Here is a 20,059-nt window from a genome sequence, read left to right as displayed (position 1 = left end):
CAATTTTACCCTGAGAACATTGAGTACCTTGATTGGAAGAAAATGAAGAATTTAAAGCCCGAAGGTTCGTTGCATGACTACGTCCAATAATTGTTAGCTTGATGCTTGAGATCTCCAACGTGTTTGACAAGGATCTCTTGTTCAACTTCTCAACTTCGTGGACTGTGGCAGAGCAACATGTTGACTTAAAGAAGCTTGATGAAGCAGACCACTAGCCTAGTAGCCCCCATTCCAATGGCTTGAGTCGGGGAGAGTCATAATTGACTCCCATTCGAAAAGTAGCCAGCCCAAATAGTCTAGTTAATCAGTAACAAGGAAGGAAGAATGAAATGCATTAAACCAACAACTGTCCCATGTTAAAGAAAGTCAATGCCCTCGTTGCCATGAGTAGGTGCTTTACTACTCATAAATGCTATGGTAAAAATATAAGTCCATCTACATGGCTTAGGAAAGCCCACAAGGGATTTAAATAGGTAGACATCACCTTCACTGGGAGGCTAACTTAAGCCTTGGTGGATAATAGGACAACTCAGAAATTTATCTTCTTTGCCAAGGCAAAGCGACTCGACTTGACCACCAGTAAACAAACATATTGTTTCAAGGTCATCAACTCGAGGGCCGAGACGTTGGAAGGCATGGCCCATGGAGTCCAACCAGCCTGTTCGTGACGCCCATCTCAGCTTGGAGGGGCGAACAGAAGAGTCCAAGTGATCCACTCAGCGATTGTGACACCTATCACATCTTATATACGCCGTAGCACACTCCTACTTGTTATGTATATCTCTTTGTAAACTTATCTTTTAAACTCCCTGTAAATTAAGTTATTATAAATATATCAACCAGCCCAACCGTAAGGATCACTTGGGCTTTTCTTCAAACTCTATGTTTTTGTTTTAAGTAGTTACACACTTCCATTTAGCTTGAGCTATATATTTCCAAAATAGGTTCTGATAAAAATAAAAAATGTGATGCTGCCATTTTTGCACATTAACCAATTTTAATGAACATCACACGAGCATTTTAATTACAAAAAAAAAAAAATTAACAATTCATGTAGCTAACCCGATATAGTTGGGGCGGCAAGGTTTAATAGGTGGAGCTTCAACCTCTATATTAGTTCATATTTTCACTATGAGAGTGCAAAAGGTGCAGAGAAGTGTTTTTCATAAAACAACTTATCTTCTTATTAATTATTTATTATGATCTATGAGAATATTTTGTTGCTGCGGACAGCAATTAAAATACATGTTTTCTTATTTTGTTGCTGTGGACAGCAATAAAATTACTTTCCGAATAATCCATAAAAAGCCAATGTTCAAAGGGATTTTTGCATTATTGTATAAAGAGAATCAGGGTGAAATAGTCCAATGACTTTCTCAAGGTTCAAGCTGAGTGGGTTACACTTGCTTGAAGGACATCGCCACCTAGAACCTGCCCTGATCAAATTTATTACTATGTGTTCACACAATACTGTAGTGACGACATGCATGGTGTGGTGAGTGCCTGAACAGCCTCACTGTGATCACCTGAAAGGTGTCAAACACTAATCCATTTATTCCCACTATAAATACCCAACCATTCCTCTCGCCGCTTCACCTCAATTCATCTCTTTCCCGTCTCAACAACTTGTACACAATGGCCAAGTCTTCTCTGTTTACTATTTGTCTTTGCCTTTGCCTTCTTGTATTGTGTCATGTTTGTTTAGCTCAGACCTGGCAGCGACAATGGCAAGGCCATCCCCCAACACACCGCCGCTTCCGGGGCGGAGAACAAAACAGGTGCCAGGTCGACAACTTGGACGCCCTCGAACCTTCTCGCCGGAGAGAGGCCGAGGCTGGTTTCGTTGAGGAATGGGACGAAAACAACAACCAATTTCAGTGTGCGGGTGTTGCTGCTTCTCGTGTTACTATCCAACCCAGGGGCCTCTCTTTGCCCTCGTATTACAATGCACACAGGCTCATATATATTGTTGAAGGCAAGCTATCTCCTTCTCTTCCTGCTGATCTAAAACCATGCATCTTCATTCGTTACTATATATTCCAGTTTCGAATCCATACATGCATGTGCTGTGACTAATGAGCCTCTGATCCATGCACAGGGAAGGGAGTTTTAGGGTTATCCATTCCTGGTTGCCCCGAAACATATCAATCCTTCCTGCAATCTCAACATTCCGAAGAAGAAGAAGAAAACAGAAGCCGGAGATTCCAGGATCAGCATCAGAAGATCAGATTCGTGAAACAAGGAGACATGATTGCTGTGCCAGACGGGGTTCCACATTGGATGTACAACAATGGCGATGCACCCCTTGTTGCTGTTAGCATCTTTGACATTGCCAACAGCATCGACCGGCTTGATGATAGAAAAAGAGTAAAAATTCTAACTCATTCATTCAGCCTTATAATCATAAATTGGTTGCTTATTCATCCAAAAAACAAATAATAAAAAAAAGTAGAATAATATCATTTGCTTACAACTGACCATTTGATGTGTATGTTTAGCAATTTTACCTTGCTGGTAACTCACAACAACAACAAGAAGAAGAGCAGCAGCAACAGCAGCAACAACAAGGTGGTGAATCCTTCTCCAGGCGTGAGAAGGCTGGGCAGCAGAGCTCTTCACAAGAACAAAGACAACAACAAAAAGGAGGCAAGTCGTCATACCAACATGATCAGAAGGCCAGACAAGAGAACTCTGCTAACATCTTCAGCGGTTTTGACACTGAGACGTTGGCCCAAGCTTTCGGTGTAAGCACGGAGACGGCAAGAAAGCTACAAGGTGAAAATGATCAGAGGGGAGGAATTGTTAATGTTGAGAAAGAGCTTCGGATGATTATGCCAACTTCTAGCGAAGAGGACGAAGAATATGAGCAGGAACAACAAATGGGTGCAAATGGTGTAGAGGAGGCGATTTGCAACATGAGATTTAGACAGAACATTGAAAAACCCAAGCATGCTGATTTCTACAGTCCATATGGAGGACGCGTCACCATCCTCAATAGTCAAAGCCTCCCAATTCTGCAGACCCTCCAACTCAGTGCTGAGAGAGGAACTCTCTACCAGGTTACAATAAGCTTCTCTCTCTCTCTCTCTCTCTCCCTCTCTCTTTCTCTCTCTTTCTCTCTCTCTCCTTACTGATCAGTCTCTCGTATCTTTGTATGTGTGTTTCTCTTCTTCTTTGTTGCATTAATTAATTGTTGAATTTATATAATTGTGGCCTCGATCTATAATTTGCACAGAATGCTATGTTGTCCCCTCACTGGAACATCAATGCACACGGCATCATCTATGTTCTTAGTGGAGATGCTCGGGTTCAAGTTGTTGATAACTCTGGACAAGCAGTCTACAATGGCCAGCTTCGTCGTGATCAACTCTTGATCCTTCCACAAAACTTTGCCATAGCTATAGAAGCTGGAGAGAAGGGGTTCGAATGGGTATCATTCAAGACCAACGACAATGCAATGGTAAGCACTCTTGCCGGGAGAAATTCAGTCATTCGTGCCATGCCTGAAGAGGTCCTCACCAACTCATACCAGATTTCCAGAGAGGAAGCTAGGAGGTTGAAGTTCAATAGACAGGAAACACGGGTCTTGTCTTCAAGGTCGAGTTCGGCTAATTTGATGTGAAATAAGAGTCCAACTGTCCAACAAAAGGCAGGTAGGTTAGGAATAATATAAGCCGGCCCTGTGCGTGAGCTTTAATTATGTTAAGAACCATAATAAATAAAGTACAAATTCCTCAACTTTGAACATGGGATTCAGTGTCCCTTCCAGATGGCTTTCCTGCATTGGTTTATGGCGTTGCAAGGTATAGGCTCCATAAAAGAAATAGAAGCTATGTTCGATGAAAATTCCGAAAAGCCAATTAAGAAAAAACCATCCAAATCGAACTCTCAACTTGGATGCAATTGGGCCCTAAGGCGAGCAATAAGAGAAAGAATTAATGTAGAAAAACTGACTTTTGTTGGGTTGTTAACGCTTCTGCTTTGTCTCTACTACACCCAATTGATATGAGTTGCATCAACACGTAAAACAGAACAAATATGCCTGTTGAATTTGGATTTTTGAAAGTTCAAGTTGTTAAAGGGTCAACTTTAGATTAGCGGATTCGGGCCCCTCAAAGCTAATGGGGTAGGGGTGAGAATGAGTGAGTCATTAGGGTCCGTTTACTTTATAGCCGGAATTGGAATCAAAATGGGAGTGGTCTATTCCCATATTGTCTGTTTGGTTGAGACAGGGAATTAGAATAAAAAATGAGATTTTATTTCAGAGGGAGGGGCCGGGAATTCTCAATTGGGAAACGACTCCTATTCTAAAAACCTATATATATATATATATATATATATATTATTTGATGATTTTTTATTTATAATTAAAACGTTTTAATATGATCGCAAGGAGATGCATCTGCTTCATGTCTTAATTTATTTTATTTGTACTGCAATCAAACAAAATAAGCTAATAGGTTAGAAGTTACATTCAAATCATCACTGCCATACAAGTTTATTTGCATTGCCACCAAACAGTCTTAAGTAGCACAATATCACTAAATCTAGTGCAGTGAGATTATCCACCTGTTAAGTAAAAGTGACTACTTATTTTCTCGACTGACAGAATGTTAAAAGGAGGGGGAGGGGGGACGAGGGTGGCACAAAATGAAGTTGATAGTTAAATTAGGGGTGGTTATTTTCCCCAATCCCTCCCGAAACAACCGGTATGTAAATAAGGCGATGGCGGAACTAGGCATTTTCGAGGAAGGTGCCACGGCGGTGTGAGTGCAGAAAGGTTTGATTAAGGTCTTCATGGAGGAAGACGAGGTCCAAGAACGTGAGAGGTTCCTACGAAGGTGTTTGGTTCTTCGATTCTCTGGTGACACCCCTTCCAACGAAGAGGTCGAAACCTGGTCTTCCTTGCGATGGAGGAACCTGCAGAAGCCGGCGGTGAGAAGGTTGGACGGGAATAAGTGGCTCATCGTCTTTGCATCCAAGGAAGAAGCTAGCGGGTCCCTATTTTTCGATTTATCCTCGCTTAATGACATGCAAGTCTAGCTATTGTGTTGGTCCCAACTAGGTTGTTCGGTGAGACAAGCGAACGAATTTGGAAAATGGTGGATTAGAATCTTCTGCTTTCAAAGCCCTTCGTTTGCTGGTCTGGAGTAGGGTAGTGAAAGATATCCTTAAATCCTTAGAGCTGGTGGTGGGGGGCATTAGATACCTCTATGTGGAATGCCCTATAGGGCGTTCTTTTTTTTTTTTTTTTTTTGGATTTTGAGAGGGGGAGGTTGGTTAATGGTATATTTGATTTCCATTGTTCAAAAAACCCATGTTCATTTTTCAGAGTTATGTGGGAACTAGTGAAAGTTTATTTTCCTGGGTAAGTGATACTTATCTCTTAGGTGGTCATTGCCTATACTTGGATGTAATAAAAATGCCCATTTTAATAATGGAACTTTTATGGCTAAGATGGTCATTGCCTTATTTACATGGGAAATAGAAGAACATGGGTAAATGTACTTATCCGAATAAGTCTTTCCTGAGAAACAGTTCCCCAGGTAAGTGCATTTACCCGGGTAAGTGACTTACTCAAAAGCCAATGAGGCATAAATTTACCAACGAAGCCAAGTTGAATAATTCACGGGATGTTCCCAGTATTTTGTTAGACTTTGATTGAGAGACTAACTTCTCTTGGTCAGACTGCTCTTTTAATCTGGTGGGATTCCCTTTTAGAAGAAAGAAATCCAAACTTCTAGTTGATTGTTATGATGTAAAGTTGGTAGACCCCTTCCCATGGGGTACGAGGCTCCAGAGGGAGGGGCGGAAGAGGTTGAGGCGGGAAAATTGTGACTAAGTAGGGGGTCTTTCTAAGACTTACATGTTTTGTTGGTCGTGGTTCTTAGCTGTTGTGAGTTGTTTATAGGGTGGTTTTGTTTAAGCCATTCGAGAGGAGGTTTGGTGGTCTTTGATCGTGGCCTTTCTTGGCACCGGCCACAACACCGAGGAATGCTGCAAGTTGAATAACGAGATACCAGCAACAGTAGCAGCAGCACCATCAACAACAACTAGCTAGCGTCATCAACGTCATAGCCGAGAGCTTGAACTCGGGTGGAGCCTTGTCCTCGGCTCGCAAGGCTTACGCCTGGCAACTGAACATCTAGGGGACGGCTCCCAAAAAGCCGAAGCAACAACAAGACCTCACCTTCATGGACGAGGACTTAAAGGGGGTTATCGTCCCCCATGATAACGCGCTCGTAGTCTCGGTCTTCATAACGAACTTTATGGTAAAGAGGATACTAGTTGACAGTGGCTCTTTGGCCGACATCCTCTTCTATGACGCATTTGAGAAAATGAAACTGGTGCCTGAGTGCCTTCAGCTAGCCGACGTCCCCCTCGTTGGCTTCTCCAGCAACGTAGTTTGGCCGGAGGGAAGGATTACCCTACCTATCACAGTAAGGACAGGGCTTCGGCAAGTGATGAGGATAAATGAGTTCCTGATCGTAAGGATCGACTCCCTCTACAATGCCATCATCGAGAGGCCGACCCTCCATGCACTCAAGGCATCCATATCCTCCTACAACCTCATCCTCAAGTTCCCCACTGAGCATGGTATTGGAGTCGTTCGTGGGGATCAGCAAGCAGCCCGCTAGTGTTCTAGGATTATCGTATCATTTTTATGAAAATACTTTTATGAAAGCACTTTTATGAAAGTATATTTATGAAAACACTTTTACGAAAGTATTTTTATGAAAGCACTTTTAAGGTACTTTTATAAAGTGCTTTCATAAAAGTACTTTCGTAAAAGTGCTTTCATAAAAGTACTTCTATAAAAGTGATTTTGTAAAAATGCTTTCATAAAAGTACTTTTATAAAAGTGCTTTCGTAAAAGTGCATTCATAAAAGTGCTTTTGTTAAAATGCTTTCGTAAAAGTGCTTTCATAAAAGTACTTTTATAAAGTTCAACTAGGGATAATTTTATGTGGTATTTTAAAATTCAATTAGAGATAATTTTGAAAGTAAAAATTGAGTGTGTTTAATTGTTTATTGTATAAGCACTTGAAAAAAAGTTGGAAATTTGGGCTTAGAAAATAAGTTCTTATTTTTAAAATAAATAGTTATTTTAGGCTTATTTCTCAAATACCAATAAGTGCTTAATGTCCCAAATAAATACTTATTTTAAATAAACACTTATCTTTAAGCACTCCCAAATATGGCCTTAGTTTGGAAATACTATGAATTCTCGGAGAGGGTGTCCTCTGAAATTTTGTGTGGGTTTATTAATTATATGTATTTGGAAGGGGTGGAGAAGAAATGGATTTTTTTGCAACAACAAGGGATTCAAATAACTGTTGTTCTAGGTAAGGTTCAAAGTATCGATACGTATCAGCCCGTATCAGCCCATATTGGCTGATACGTATCGTACCGATGGCTTATGGATACGCCCCTCTAGGGGTTGTATCGGGTCAGCCACCGGTTCAGAGGGTAATCGAACCTGAAACCGATCCCTCTGAGCCAATTTAAAAAATAAATAAATAAAACTTAAAAAATTATACCAACACAGGCCGGCGTTTAGAACCTTGGTTCCAGGTACACTAGAGTAAGATTGTCTCTCCTAAAGGAATTGAAACTGTTAGTGAGAATGCAAATTTGATCTCTGTCTTTATTATTTATTCATGTATTATCATTGCTGCCTCAAGGATAGCAGCAGAGCTGAGAATCTCGTTGACCCATCGTGGTGTTGCAAATAATGTTCGGTTTCTAATAGGGCACTCAAGGAAGGGAAGTACTGATCCACTTTTTGTAGCAGACTATACAGCCGATCTTGATTCCACTCTGGTTGTCTAGATGGGCTTGGCGACTCTACCTTCTCTCACCTAAAAATTGTAATGGACTACTGCACAATACACCTGCTTTTCCAATAGAGCGAGGGACTACACCTCTGCAATAAATGGTGAGCAAACATGGTAACATTGCCTTGTCCAAATATGTTTCTATCACTCTCACCATTTTGGTCATGTTCTGAAGAATCACCCCTTATGGTGGAGACCAGTTAGTCACAAAGTTTTGTTTCAATGGATGAGGCTCCCTTCAATCATTAGTAATCCCATCCTTCAACAAGGAATAATTAGTTTTAGAGTAAATTATAGATAGGCACCCTGTACTTTGGGGATAGTGACAAATACGTATTCTGAACTTTCAATTGCAACACTTGAGTATCCTGAACTTTCAAAAATAGACATATACGTCCATCTGTTAGTATACCGACAGTTAAACATTACATAATGCAAAAAATACTCTTTTCGTGTATTTTTTAGATCATTCTTAGGTAATTGAATGTTGCCCCGATGACATTCTCACATGGACAGCAAATAACATATTCAAATTTTCCGATGACGGCATTCTTTAGTGATGATTTCACTCACTAAATCTGTAGAATGATCTTAAAAATACACAAGAAGGGTATTTTTGACATTATATAATGTTTAACTGACGGAATACTAACAGATGGACCCAAGTGCCTATTTTTGGGAGTTCAAGGCACTTGAATGTTGCAATTAAAAGTTCAGGATACCTATCTGTCACTAACATCAAAGTACAGGATACCTATATGTAATTTACCCTTAGTTTTATCCCTTGTTTTCAAGATGGCTGGACGCTTAGCTACTGCTAACAACATTTGGTTCGGTTACTAAACAGAAGATGTGGCCCTCAAGGCCTACACAGTGGAATGGCAGAGTATTCTTTAAGCTGATTCCAATGAGTTTGACATAGTTTTATTCATTATGATTACTAATATCAAATTGTTGTATGGTCCGATTCCGATTACCTTTGCTGGTTTTGTAATATAAACTATCAATTACTAATAAATTTGATTTGATTCTTCCATAAGGGAAGCACTTTTTGCATTTGTATTTTTCAACCTTGCACTATTTGTTTCTTTGACATGCAAATCTAAACTGGATATTAATTGTATCTGGTTCAGATTTGCATATGTTTGTTTATAACTATCATTAATTTGCAATCTTGCCTCTTGCTGCAAAATTTACATTTTTGATCATTTGTTGCCAATGGTAGTAGAAATTTTACATATAAAAAACTGATGCAAAATTTTCTTCTCTTAATTGGAGATTACATCACACACACACACACACACACACACACATACTAAAGTAGAGTTTGCCATGTCAGCAGCCCTCTCCTTGCTCCATTACCCATACCGAGTAATTCTAGAGGGTGCAAGATTCCCTCTAGAAGCACTAGGAAACTAACTATCCCTCACTTGCTCCTAAATTATCTCTATCTCTCCCAAACTCCTATTTATCTTCTAAATTATCTCTAATTCCTATTTATCATTTTCCTCACTTTTCATCTATATCTATCTAAAGAAAGTTTTAATTAAAACATTTAACAATTATTTAAATATTATAATAAAATTATGTAATAACTTTAAAATATTTATTAAAAACACAAAATGTAATTATAATAGGTTTAATAATATAACAATATAAATTATAATTTTATGGATTATTCAATGTAATAAATAAATAATATTTAAAAAAAATAAATAACATTTAAATAACAAAATATTAAAAATGGATAAATAATTATTTAACAAAATATTTAAAATTACATAATAACTTTAAATTAAATAAAAAGATTAAATATTTTACATATTATTTAAATATCAAAATAATGAAAAATTTAACATAGCTAAATTTTAAATAGTTAAAATAACAAAATTATGTAAAAATTAAAAAAAAAAGAGTAGAATAATAATAATTATTATAGATTTCATAACTTTTGAATTAATAACAATTTTATATTTTATAGAATCAAAAACAAAATTATGAAAGAATAGTATAAATTATAATTTCATGGATTACTAAATTTAATAAATAAATAATATTTTGTAATTTTAAATAATGGTATTATTTAAATAATTAAATAATATTGTAAACAACTAATCTTTAAATACTTTAAATATCAAAATATTAATAAATAAATCATATCTTTTATATTATTTCAAGAACAAAAAAAAGATTAAATAACAAAATCATGTTATATAACTTTTAAAAAATTATCAAAAGTACAAAAGTAACTAGCGGGGTCCCATGTGATGCACGAGATGTGCTACCCGATCCCCAGTGGCGGGGCAGGTTAGAGGAGAGGCACCCATTCCCATTAGAGATGGGGAATCCTGAAATTGTCCCCACCTCAAGGCAATCACATAAAAATAATATAATTTGTGAATATTTTACAAATAGGATTATGAGAATTTTGGGTGTTTTAGGAATTGGATTATGACAATTTGGGGGTATTTTATAAATGGAATTGTGGGATCCTAGGATTATAAGAATATGAGGAAAAACTTAGAGATATTTTAAAAGTCGATAATTATTGGAGACTAAACTATTGTTATTTGTTAGAAATTAGACTACTAATTTAGCAGAATTAGGAGTGTTCACTAGACAATTCAGTTTGGTTGGACATCATTTAGCTAATCAAATGATTTGGTCGATCAGGTTAGGGAGTTGGTCACTCAAAACTCACCAACGATTACTGAAAACTAACCTTTGGTTAGTTAATAAATGTTCAATTTTTTAATGTTTAGCATAATTTAAAATAATCATTGTAATTTAATAAATTTTCATTAAATTTGTACAACAATTATTTATTCAGAAAAGATATTACTAATTGGCGTATTTTACTAATTTCTACAAAATCAAGAGTTATAGTTAACAATTATCACAAAATTCAGGGAAACTCATTAGCTAATAATCCGTAATTTTTTAAATAAATAATAACTAAAAAATTAGGAAATTAATCTATGAAAACAATTATCCAAAACTATTTAAATAATAGTCCATTATTATTATTCAACTAAATAATTATTAAAAATTTTAGGAAAATAATCTATCAAAAATTGTTTCATATTTATTCAAATAGCAAACCATTGTTATTATTTTAATAAATAACTATAAAATAATTTATAAAATTTATTAAATCTATTCACACTGGTCTAGACCACTTGGTTGACTTTAGTAATACTTGGTTTTACATTAATTAACAACAAATGATTTACTTTTAATTAAAATTAAGGTAATTTACCATAATTACATTACTTTGATTAATAGTAAATAATTTAGGCTTAAAAAGTAAATAATATACATTAACTCACATTAATTTATTGTTATTATAAATACTAATTTATTGTACATTTTTTTTTCTAATCAACAACAATTTCAATAATTTTTGGAAATTATCATAACATGTTGTAATTTATTGTTATTTAATGTTCTGTTAGTTAATTATTTATAGAAAATTATTATAATTATAGGGATGGAAATTTTCTCTATAAAACTAGGGCCTTACCTTGCCCCACCCCGAATGAGGCAAGTTTTCTCAAATTTTAATTAGGAATGAGAAGAGACTGGGTGGGACGGGGAAAATAGTTTTGCTCCAAATAAAGGATGGGGTTTGCATATAATTCCCCAAACCTGATAGTAAATTAGTAATTAAAATGTTAGTAGATTTAATATTGATTTTTTGAACATTTTTATGTTTTATTCATACTCTTATAATCCTAGGATCACAAAATTCCATTTATAAAATACCCCCAAATTGTCATAATTCAATTCCTAAAATACCTCCAAATTCCCATAATCCTATTTGTAGAATATCCACAAATTAAATTATTTTTAGGTTGTTGCATCAAGATGGGGAAATTTTGGGGATTCCCCGTTCCCGACAAGGAATGGGTGCCTCGCCTCGAACCCGCCCCACCACCGAGGATGGGGCAGGGATGGGGTAGAGTGTCTTGACTACGGGTGCAAGTAGGGGTGGCCACGAGCTATTTGAGCTTAGCTCGTGAAAAGCTCAACTCGGTTTAATCTAAGCTTTGAGCTGAATTCAAGCCCGATACATAGGCTCGTTTGCGAATCGAGCTGAGCTCGAGGCCAATGAAGCTCGTCTCGTGAGGCTCGCAAGCCTCGTATTAAATAAATAATTTTTATTATATACATACATACACACGCATACATACATACATACATATAAATATATATAAATAATTTTATAATTATTTTTTGTATATAAAATATAAAATATTTTTATAATTCTTAATTATTTGTTTAAAAATTAAAAATATAATTTTATACATATAATTTTTATGTTTCAAAAAAAAATAAATTTATACATATTCGAACTCGACTCGTGAAAACCTCGGCTTGAGCTCGAACTTGCGAGCTATGAACCAAGTCGAGCTCAAGTCTCTAGCTTGAATTAAGCTCAAGCTCAAGCTATAGCTTGATACTATTCCTATGAGCTGGCTCGACTCAGCTCAAATCTACCCCTAGGTGCAAGGGAAATGGATGAGTGCTCCATTATGTGCATCTCATGGGACCCACTAGTATGAAATAAAATTGGATGGTTCATGTTAGCATGTCTTTGCTTTGAGATAAGCTATTTATTTATTTTTTGAACTTTTTGCATTTTTTGCATTTTCTTTTGTTTTAAAAATATAAAAAAAAAAATCATTACTTATCTTGATTAGATTAATAAAGCTGCACACTATTAGAGAGAAAAGACCTTTGGGTTTTCCAAGGTCCATTTCTATCTTTTGGTGCTTTGCTTTTATTTGCTTGGTGTCTTCGGGTTTACTGACGCCAACTTTGTTGCAGGTCCCATGGACGAGAAAGAAAGGATTATGGCTCCTAGGCTCCTCAACCAAATGAAAAAGAGGAAGAAGCGGGCTGCCAAGAAGGTTCTGTGGAGTCGCCGATGGCTCCTTCCCTCAAGCCCGATCATCCTCGGGTTCCCACCCCTGAGCCCCCTCCAGTGATAGATCTGGAGGGTAATTTTCCACCCCAAAAGCCTGAGGCTGCGGAGGGGTTGGTGGACGAGCCAGCCGGGGCTGCCGCTAAGGCTCCGAGTTTTGCTGGGGCAGCTGCTGAGGCCACCGAAGAGTCGGCTCACCGTGCTACAGATGTGACGACGTCTAGTTCCGGGACTGGAGAGGAGGAGGAGTCCATCTTGGATCCCGAGGTTAGCCTCGACCGAAGTAAGAGGGGCGTCATCAATGCAGAGGTTGTGAGTTGGGCCGAACTCTCCCCAGGTCAACTCGGGGGCTGCGCTGCAAACCACATCATGGTAGTAAGTTCGTATTCCGTGAGCCAACACTCTATCCTTTTTTTTTTGTACTGACCAGTTTCCTTCTGCTAGGCGAACACTACTGTGCACGCCTTGACTTTCCAATCTGACAAACACCTGAGGCGTGCTTTGGCTGCTGAGGAGTCATCCCACGTGGCTCATGCCGAGTTGAAGGCAACACAGGACAAGGTCCATTAGTTGGAGAGTGTTGTCGCCGCTTAGAGGAGCCTGAATGATGCCTTGGCATTAGAGAGGTAGGAGCTGGCCCGTGAATGAGACAGGCTAAAGGCCAAGGTGAATAGGCTCCGAGTTGGTCAGGAATCCCTGAAGCTCGAGGTGGAAAGCCTCAAAATGGCCCAGAAGGCTTCGTAGCTCGAGATGCAGGCCCTCAAGGGAACCAAGGAGGCCTTGGAGCACGAGGTGGAGCCTCTTAAGGCCGATATTAAGGAGAAGATGGAGATCTTCGACGATGCTCTGAAGCAAACCAAGGTTCAGTCCATCATCAACTACGTCAAGTCGTCGAGGTTTGATAACGTAATGTCAAAGGCCTACCGTAGGGGGTTCAAGCTCAGCCGGTGGTGGATAAGGCATGCCTATCCTAACCTGGATATAAGTGCCTTCACTTCTTTCAACATCACGGATGACATGGCATGCCAGGCCGTGGATGACCCAGACTCTGAAGATGATGGCGGCAATGGGGAGGTTGACGCTACCAATCTGACTGATTCTTCCGAGGGGACCCCTGAAGAAGCCCCGAGTAAGGTTGATGAGCCTCCCAAATAGTCAGGTGCTCCTTGTATTCTGAGCCTGTGAGCTCGAATTCCTTCTCCTTTGTACTGGGCCTGTGTGCTCAATTTTCTTCTCTTTTGTACTGAACATAGTTAGGTAATGAAATTTATGTAATGGAGCTTATGTAATGAAGGAATATTTTTTGCCAAGTGTTTGTGCAATTTACTTTTTCCGAAATGATTGTCTCACCCCAAGCTGTTAACTTATCGAGTTTAATTCCCGAAGTGGGTGTTCCTTAACTGCCATCACCCCGAATTGTTTCCTAATACTTAGTATGGGTGATGTGATAGGGAACAACGAGGTGCGTGACATAGTAGGGCATATGCCCGACCTGTCTTCATCTGGGTTAGGTGGACATCTATTGTCCCTATCGAGTTCAACCTATGATACACCAGGGCGGACTACACGCCGTAGGGTTTACACCTGAGCTGCCTATGCCTTGGGTATTTAGGGTACTTAGCCTATGCTGTTAAGGAGGCTAGATTTTATGTAGTGTCGAGGTGTTGGTTAGCTCGTTGCCTTAGCCCGTAAGCTGGGAGGTGACTTGTGGTCTGCCCTTGAAGTTCGCCCATGTCATGGAGACGACTGGGTCTTATTGCGCCGAGTCATGTTAGCTCGGTATTTTGGACCTTAGGCTTGGGGAGTGGCTCGTGGCCTACTTAGTTGTTACAGATAGTATTGTCTTAAGTTGACAATATTCCATGCCCGAGGTACTTGTTTTGTTTCGAGGGTCTCGAGCTCGTACGTTCCTTCCCCGAGCACTCGTTTCACTTGGTAAGGCCCTTCCCAGTTGGACCTGATCTTGCCAATGCCGGGCTCAGGTACCATGACTTTATGAAAGACCAGGTCACCAACGCGGAGGTTACGCTTCTTGACCCTGGCATTATAGTACCAAGCTACTCTCTGCTGGTAGGCTGCGGTCCTGATGTACGTGAGGTCCCTTACTTCGTTGAGTAGATCGAGGTTGGTACGCAACTCATCTTCGTTCGTTTGATCACTGTATACTTCTAGTCACAGCGTAGGACTATTTCGGCTCCGCTGCCCTATTGGTTCGAGGAGCCATCTACGTGAAGGATCCAGGGCTCCTCATCCCAGCTCGCTCTTGGCCGAACTAGGAGAGATGCCACACTGGCTGCTACCTCATGGGGCTCGGACTCAACCGGCCTGGGAGCTTCGGGCTCGGCCGAACTGGGGACCTTGTGCTCAACCAGCCTGGCAATTTCGGAATTGAATGTGCACTTGGCGATGAAATCTACTAAGGCTTCAGCATTAATGGCAGTTCACGGCTTGTACTGGAGGTCGTACTCGCTGAGCTCAATGGCCCACTTCGTCAACCGACCAGAGACCTCAGGCTTAAGTAAGACTTGCCTCAGAGGTTTATCGATGAGGACGATAACAGTGTGAGCTTGAAAGTACGGGTGGAGCTTCTGAGCTACAATTACTAGTGCGTATGCTAGCTTCTCTATCTCCGGTAGACCTATTCATGGGCCAGGTTGGACCGGGTTCGGGCCGGGCTTTTACTCTTCATTAACAGAAATATGTTAGGCCCGAGCCCAAGCCCGACTTTAATAAAAAGCCCAAAGCCCGAGCCTGAGCCCGAAGCCCGACCTAATAAAAAAAATTAGAAAATTTCCCTATTCAATAATCAATATAAATCAGAATTTATTTACATTAAAAATATATATAAATTCAAAATTTATTTATATTAAAAATATATATAAATAAGGGAAAGAGGATGTGGAGAAGAAGAATTTGGTTGGAGAAAGAAGGGAAAGAGGTGAAAAAAAGAGGGGTATTCAACTAGGGTTTTTAGGTTTATTTATAGGTCGGGTTGGGCTATTTTGGCAAATCCCGAGCTCGGCTCAAATTTATTACAGGCCGGGCTTTTTGGCCCGAGGTTAAGCCCACGGGCCTATATACCTGTTCAAGCCCGTCCGGTGACTGGGCCGGCCCGTCGGGCCACCCGACCCATGAACAGGTCTAATCTCCGGATATCTCATCTTTGCTCCTTGCAATACTTTACTTACATAATAGATGGGTTGCTGGACCCGATCTACTTCCTTTATTAGTACCGAACTGACCACTTCGTCGCTCACCGAGAGGTACAGTTCTAAAACATCGCCCTCCTCGGGCCGGGTTAAGATTGGCATACTTGCGAGGTATTTCTTGAGCTCGTAAAATGCGAGCTGACAGTCTTGGGTCCACTCGAACCCTTTGCTCTTAATTACCTTAAAGAATGGCAGGCAGCGGTCCGCTGATTTGGACATGAAGTGGCTTAGGGCGGCTATGCGGCCATTCAACCTCTGAACCTCCTTCAACTTCCGGGGTGGTCTCATATCTAAGATGACCTTAATCTTATCTGGGTTGGCTTTAATGCCGCGCCGGTTAACGATGTATCGTAGGAATTTACTCGAGGTCACACCGAATACACACTTGTTTGGGTTCAATCTCATATTGAACTTACGCAAAATTTCAAAAACAGAATGCAAGTCTTGTATTAATTCATGCAAAAATTGAGTTTTGACGACCATGTCGTCTACATAGCATTCTACTTTTTTGCCAATTAGTGGCACAAGCAACTTATTTACAAGCCTTTGAAAGGTTGCCCCTACGTTTTTCAACCTGAAGGGCATTACCTTGTAACAGTATAGACTGAACTCCGTGATGAAGGCAGTTTTTTCTTCGTCCGCCGGGTCCATCTTGATTTGGTTATAGCCCGAATAGGGATCTAAGAAACTCATCAATTTGTGCCCTGAGGTTGCATCCACCAAACGATCAATTCTAGGGAGCGGGAAGCAGTCTTTCGGGCAGGCTCGGTTTAGGTCGGTGTATTCGACGCACATGCGCCACTTGCCGTTAGCCTTCTTTACCAGAACAGGGTTAGCTACCCAGCTCGGGTAGTGGACTTCTCTTATGAAGTCAGCTACGAGGAGCTTCTCGACTTCCTCGTTGACCGCTTTCCAGTGCTTCGGGGCTAGGTTGCGTTTCTTCTATCTAACGGGCCTAACTATAGGATCAGTATTCAGCTTGTGAGTTATAAGGTTAGGGTCTATACCGGGCATCTCCGTCGCAGACCATGCAAAAACATCTAAATTTTGAAGCAAAAAACTTACTAGCTCAGATCGTAAAGGTTCTTGGATGGAAGCACCAATCTGAAGCATCCGAGCTAGGTCTGCGGCTGAGGTTGGAACAACGACTGTTTCTTTCGTGGGTGCAGCTCGTTCTTCGCCTTGCTCTGTGGACCGCTCCAGTTTGAGGTCGTCGGCCACCTTGGTCTTTCCCTTTATGGCGGTGACATAGCACTTATGGGACTCGAGCTGGTCGCCCCGCGCTACCCCCACACCGAAGTCTGTAGAGAACTTCAGTGCCAAACGATAAGTGGAGACCACCGCCCGTAGGACATGGGTCATAGGGTAGGAGAAAAGTAGAAGAAGAGGCGGCTACTCTTGTTCTAGACATAGAGAAAAGGGGGCAGCGGTGCGTGAATTTTGTTGATAGAGAACCAAAGGCCAAAAGTTTTGTGTATAATCTAGTCGAGTGAGAAATCCAACTGGCAATGACTTGTGCGCTATTCTTTATAGGTGGTGAAGCCCAGGTAAGAGAAGCGCTGTGAAGTTTATAATTAGCGTCGAGGAAAGATAGGGAAAGGGAAAAGGAAGGGAGTGTTACAAAAGGATGACCAAGAGGAAAACGCTTTGCTCGAATAGGATGACATAGTGTTCAAGTTCGATGGCCTCCCTAGAAGAAGAAAGCTGAGAAGTTTGGTACATTATTAGGTCAATGCTTCAATTAAAGAAGATTTGAGGAAGGGTAAGTCGATTAGAGGCAAAAGCATGGGTGATAGAGGTCGGGTTTCGTGCTAGAATGTCAGTCGCTACAAGGTGTGTAGGCTAGAGTCTTAATCCTAGGGAGAGCACAAGAAATTTTTCTTGATGTTGGTTTTCTTCTTCATGAGCAGTTTGTTTTGTTGTGTGGAGTTGGGTGAGATTTTGAGTCTCGTTTTACCTGGTTTTGTTTTCAGGTTTTTGAGTCTCCTTTTCTCTAGGGCAGAATTTTGATCCCCATTGTATTTCTCCTTTCTCTCTTTGTTTTGTTTTATTTAAGTCATTTATAAAAAATTAGACTACAAGATAAAGAAGGGCATGACACTTCACATGATGCTTCATCAGAAGTAGATGATGATCAAGATCAAGGAGATGGAGGTGTTACTTAAAGAAAATAGTGAAGTCAATAATTTTCTTGTATACTCAATGATTGTATTTAAAGCTATTGTAAATTTTGCTTTTCAATTTTATTTAATTATTTGTTTATTTAATACCAGCGTGATTTTTTATTTTTATTTTTATATTTTATTCCATTTCCAATATTCCATTGTATTGTTTAAATTCAAATGAAATAAAATTTCTTAATTTTCCTTTCCAATTTGCTGTCTACTTTGTATTTTGTTAAGTATGTGTTGTTAAATTTTTATTTTTACTAAAATTTGTATCACTTAGAAAAAAATGAAAAAGAAAAAGTAATAGAAATGCCAAAAAAAGACTGGCTTGGATTGACACAAGTCCATAAACCAGCCTATAGCCTACCCGGCCCAGGCCCATCTAGGCTCGTGTCATTGATCGTGCCAGGTCTGACCTATGAAGGATCCCCGAGGAGGCAAGCACAACCCATGAAGGGCCGTGGACCAATACAGCACGACTCGCTAAAGGATGGGTGGCCCATAAAATCGTGTCAGGTTGGCCCGACACATTCCGATTTGCACCTCCATAGGCGAGTCTCAGATTTGATTTGGGCCCATCAAATGTTCACTGCACAATCATATGGGCTTGTGTGAAGGAATTTTCAAGCAAGATGAATTAATAATCACTTGCAAGTGGTCTTTTGTGAAGATGTAGTGGTTACGATTCAGAAGTTAATTGCTTATGATGCAGCCATAGTTAGTTTGATGGTTGGAGGTGATGTGAGCTTACAAACAGATTATAATAATTTAGTGTTTGTGCGGAATCGTCAATGATGAAAAGTTCTGATGAGATACCAGTCTGGTCCAAAAGGAACCCTGATCTTGAACGTAGAGGGCTTATGATCTCAGACCTATTGTGGATATCAGGGAAGAACTTAATGATCATAACCCTAGTTTCATTAAAAAAAGGGTGGAATTTGGGAAATTCCTTGGAGTTACATTTAGGATGGGAAGGACAATGCTTGAGAATGGCTTAGTGTCACAAGTGAACTCTTCACCTCGCCATCAAGTGCTCTCCATCGTGCCTACAGCTTGTTGTTTATGTCTTCGGTGGGGCTATGCATGTAATTCTTATGGGGGAAATGTCAATGGCATTTTTTTAATTATTAATATAATTTTTCAACATCCTTGATGTATCCTTTTGTCTCTCCCCCAAAAGTTAAAGTTACTATATGAGGGGAGGTAGGTAGTTGAGAGGATTTCAGAACGTGTAAAGGTTACACATGAGGTCCTTTCGACACGAATTTGTGTACTTATGCTTGCCATTGCAAGTGACATACAAAGAGCCTTTTGACTAATTTGTGTGCCATTTTTTTTGCATTTTCTTGTGTTGTTGATTTGTCGATTAGGCTTACTTGACACATTTGGGTGCCACACGGGGCCTTGATGACTAGCACCGTGATAGTTGGTATTAGAGCAGGAACTCCTCAACCCCCTTGGACCTTGCTGATCATCCCTCAACTAGCATGAGGCATGGAAGAGAAACTCCGACATTTCCGACAAGATACTACATCTGTTGTCCCAAGCCCACGACACCGATAAGCGATGAGGCTCCAATTGATGAATCCTCCAAGAGCCACTCCCCAAAGGGCCGTATAACCAAAACAAACAAGCAACATAAATCAATCGATCAGATGGAATGCATGGACATACATGTCTTGCGTTGCGAGGTAATTGTAGGTGGAAATAGAAAGCCTTTTCAATGGAGCCCTGAGGGAGATTCATGACACGCTGCAACATTGAGTAGCTAGTTCCTCCCAAAGTAGCCTTTAATGTATGGTGTTGTTTACAAGCACAATTAGACGAGATAAGTGGTGAAAGTTAACACTCAATAAAAAGGGTAATGGCCAACTTTGCTGGCCCCTTGTCTACTCCAAGTCCTACACATGTTAAGAT

The 20,059-nt window shown here is 39.9% G+C and overlaps 2 protein-coding genes across 2 annotated transcripts; both read left to right on the top strand.

Annotated features, from left to right (window-relative positions):
* Nucleotides 1–1,599: 1,599 nt before the first annotated feature.
* Nucleotides 1,600–3,747, top strand: LOC148864993 (11S globulin seed storage protein Ana o 2.0101-like). The gene is made up of 4 exons (XM_088975619.1): nucleotides 1,600–1,975; nucleotides 2,099–2,367; nucleotides 2,499–3,059; nucleotides 3,236–3,747. The coding sequence occupies exons 1-4, from the start codon at nucleotides 1,636–1,638 to the stop codon at nucleotides 3,620–3,622; spliced, it is 1,557 nt and encodes a 518-aa protein (XP_088831745.1). The 5' UTR covers nucleotides 1,600–1,635; the 3' UTR covers nucleotides 3,623–3,747.
* A 2,447-nt stretch (nucleotides 3,748–6,194) lies between these two features.
* Nucleotides 6,195–6,638, top strand: LOC148864992 (uncharacterized). The gene has a single exon (XM_088976347.1). It carries the CDS (start codon nucleotides 6,195–6,197, stop codon nucleotides 6,636–6,638), a length of 444 nt encoding a protein of 147 aa, XP_088832473.1.
* The last annotated feature ends 13,421 nt before the right edge of the window (nucleotides 6,639–20,059 follow it).

The sequence above is a fragment of the Nelumbo lutea genome, chromosome 3, assembly GCF_056320005.1.
Source record: "Nelumbo lutea isolate HS-2025 chromosome 3, American lotus-T2T, whole genome shotgun sequence".
Lineage (NCBI taxonomy): Eukaryota > Viridiplantae > Streptophyta > Magnoliopsida > Proteales > Nelumbonaceae > Nelumbo > Nelumbo lutea.
This window is presented reverse-complemented; position numbering and strand designations above follow the sequence as displayed.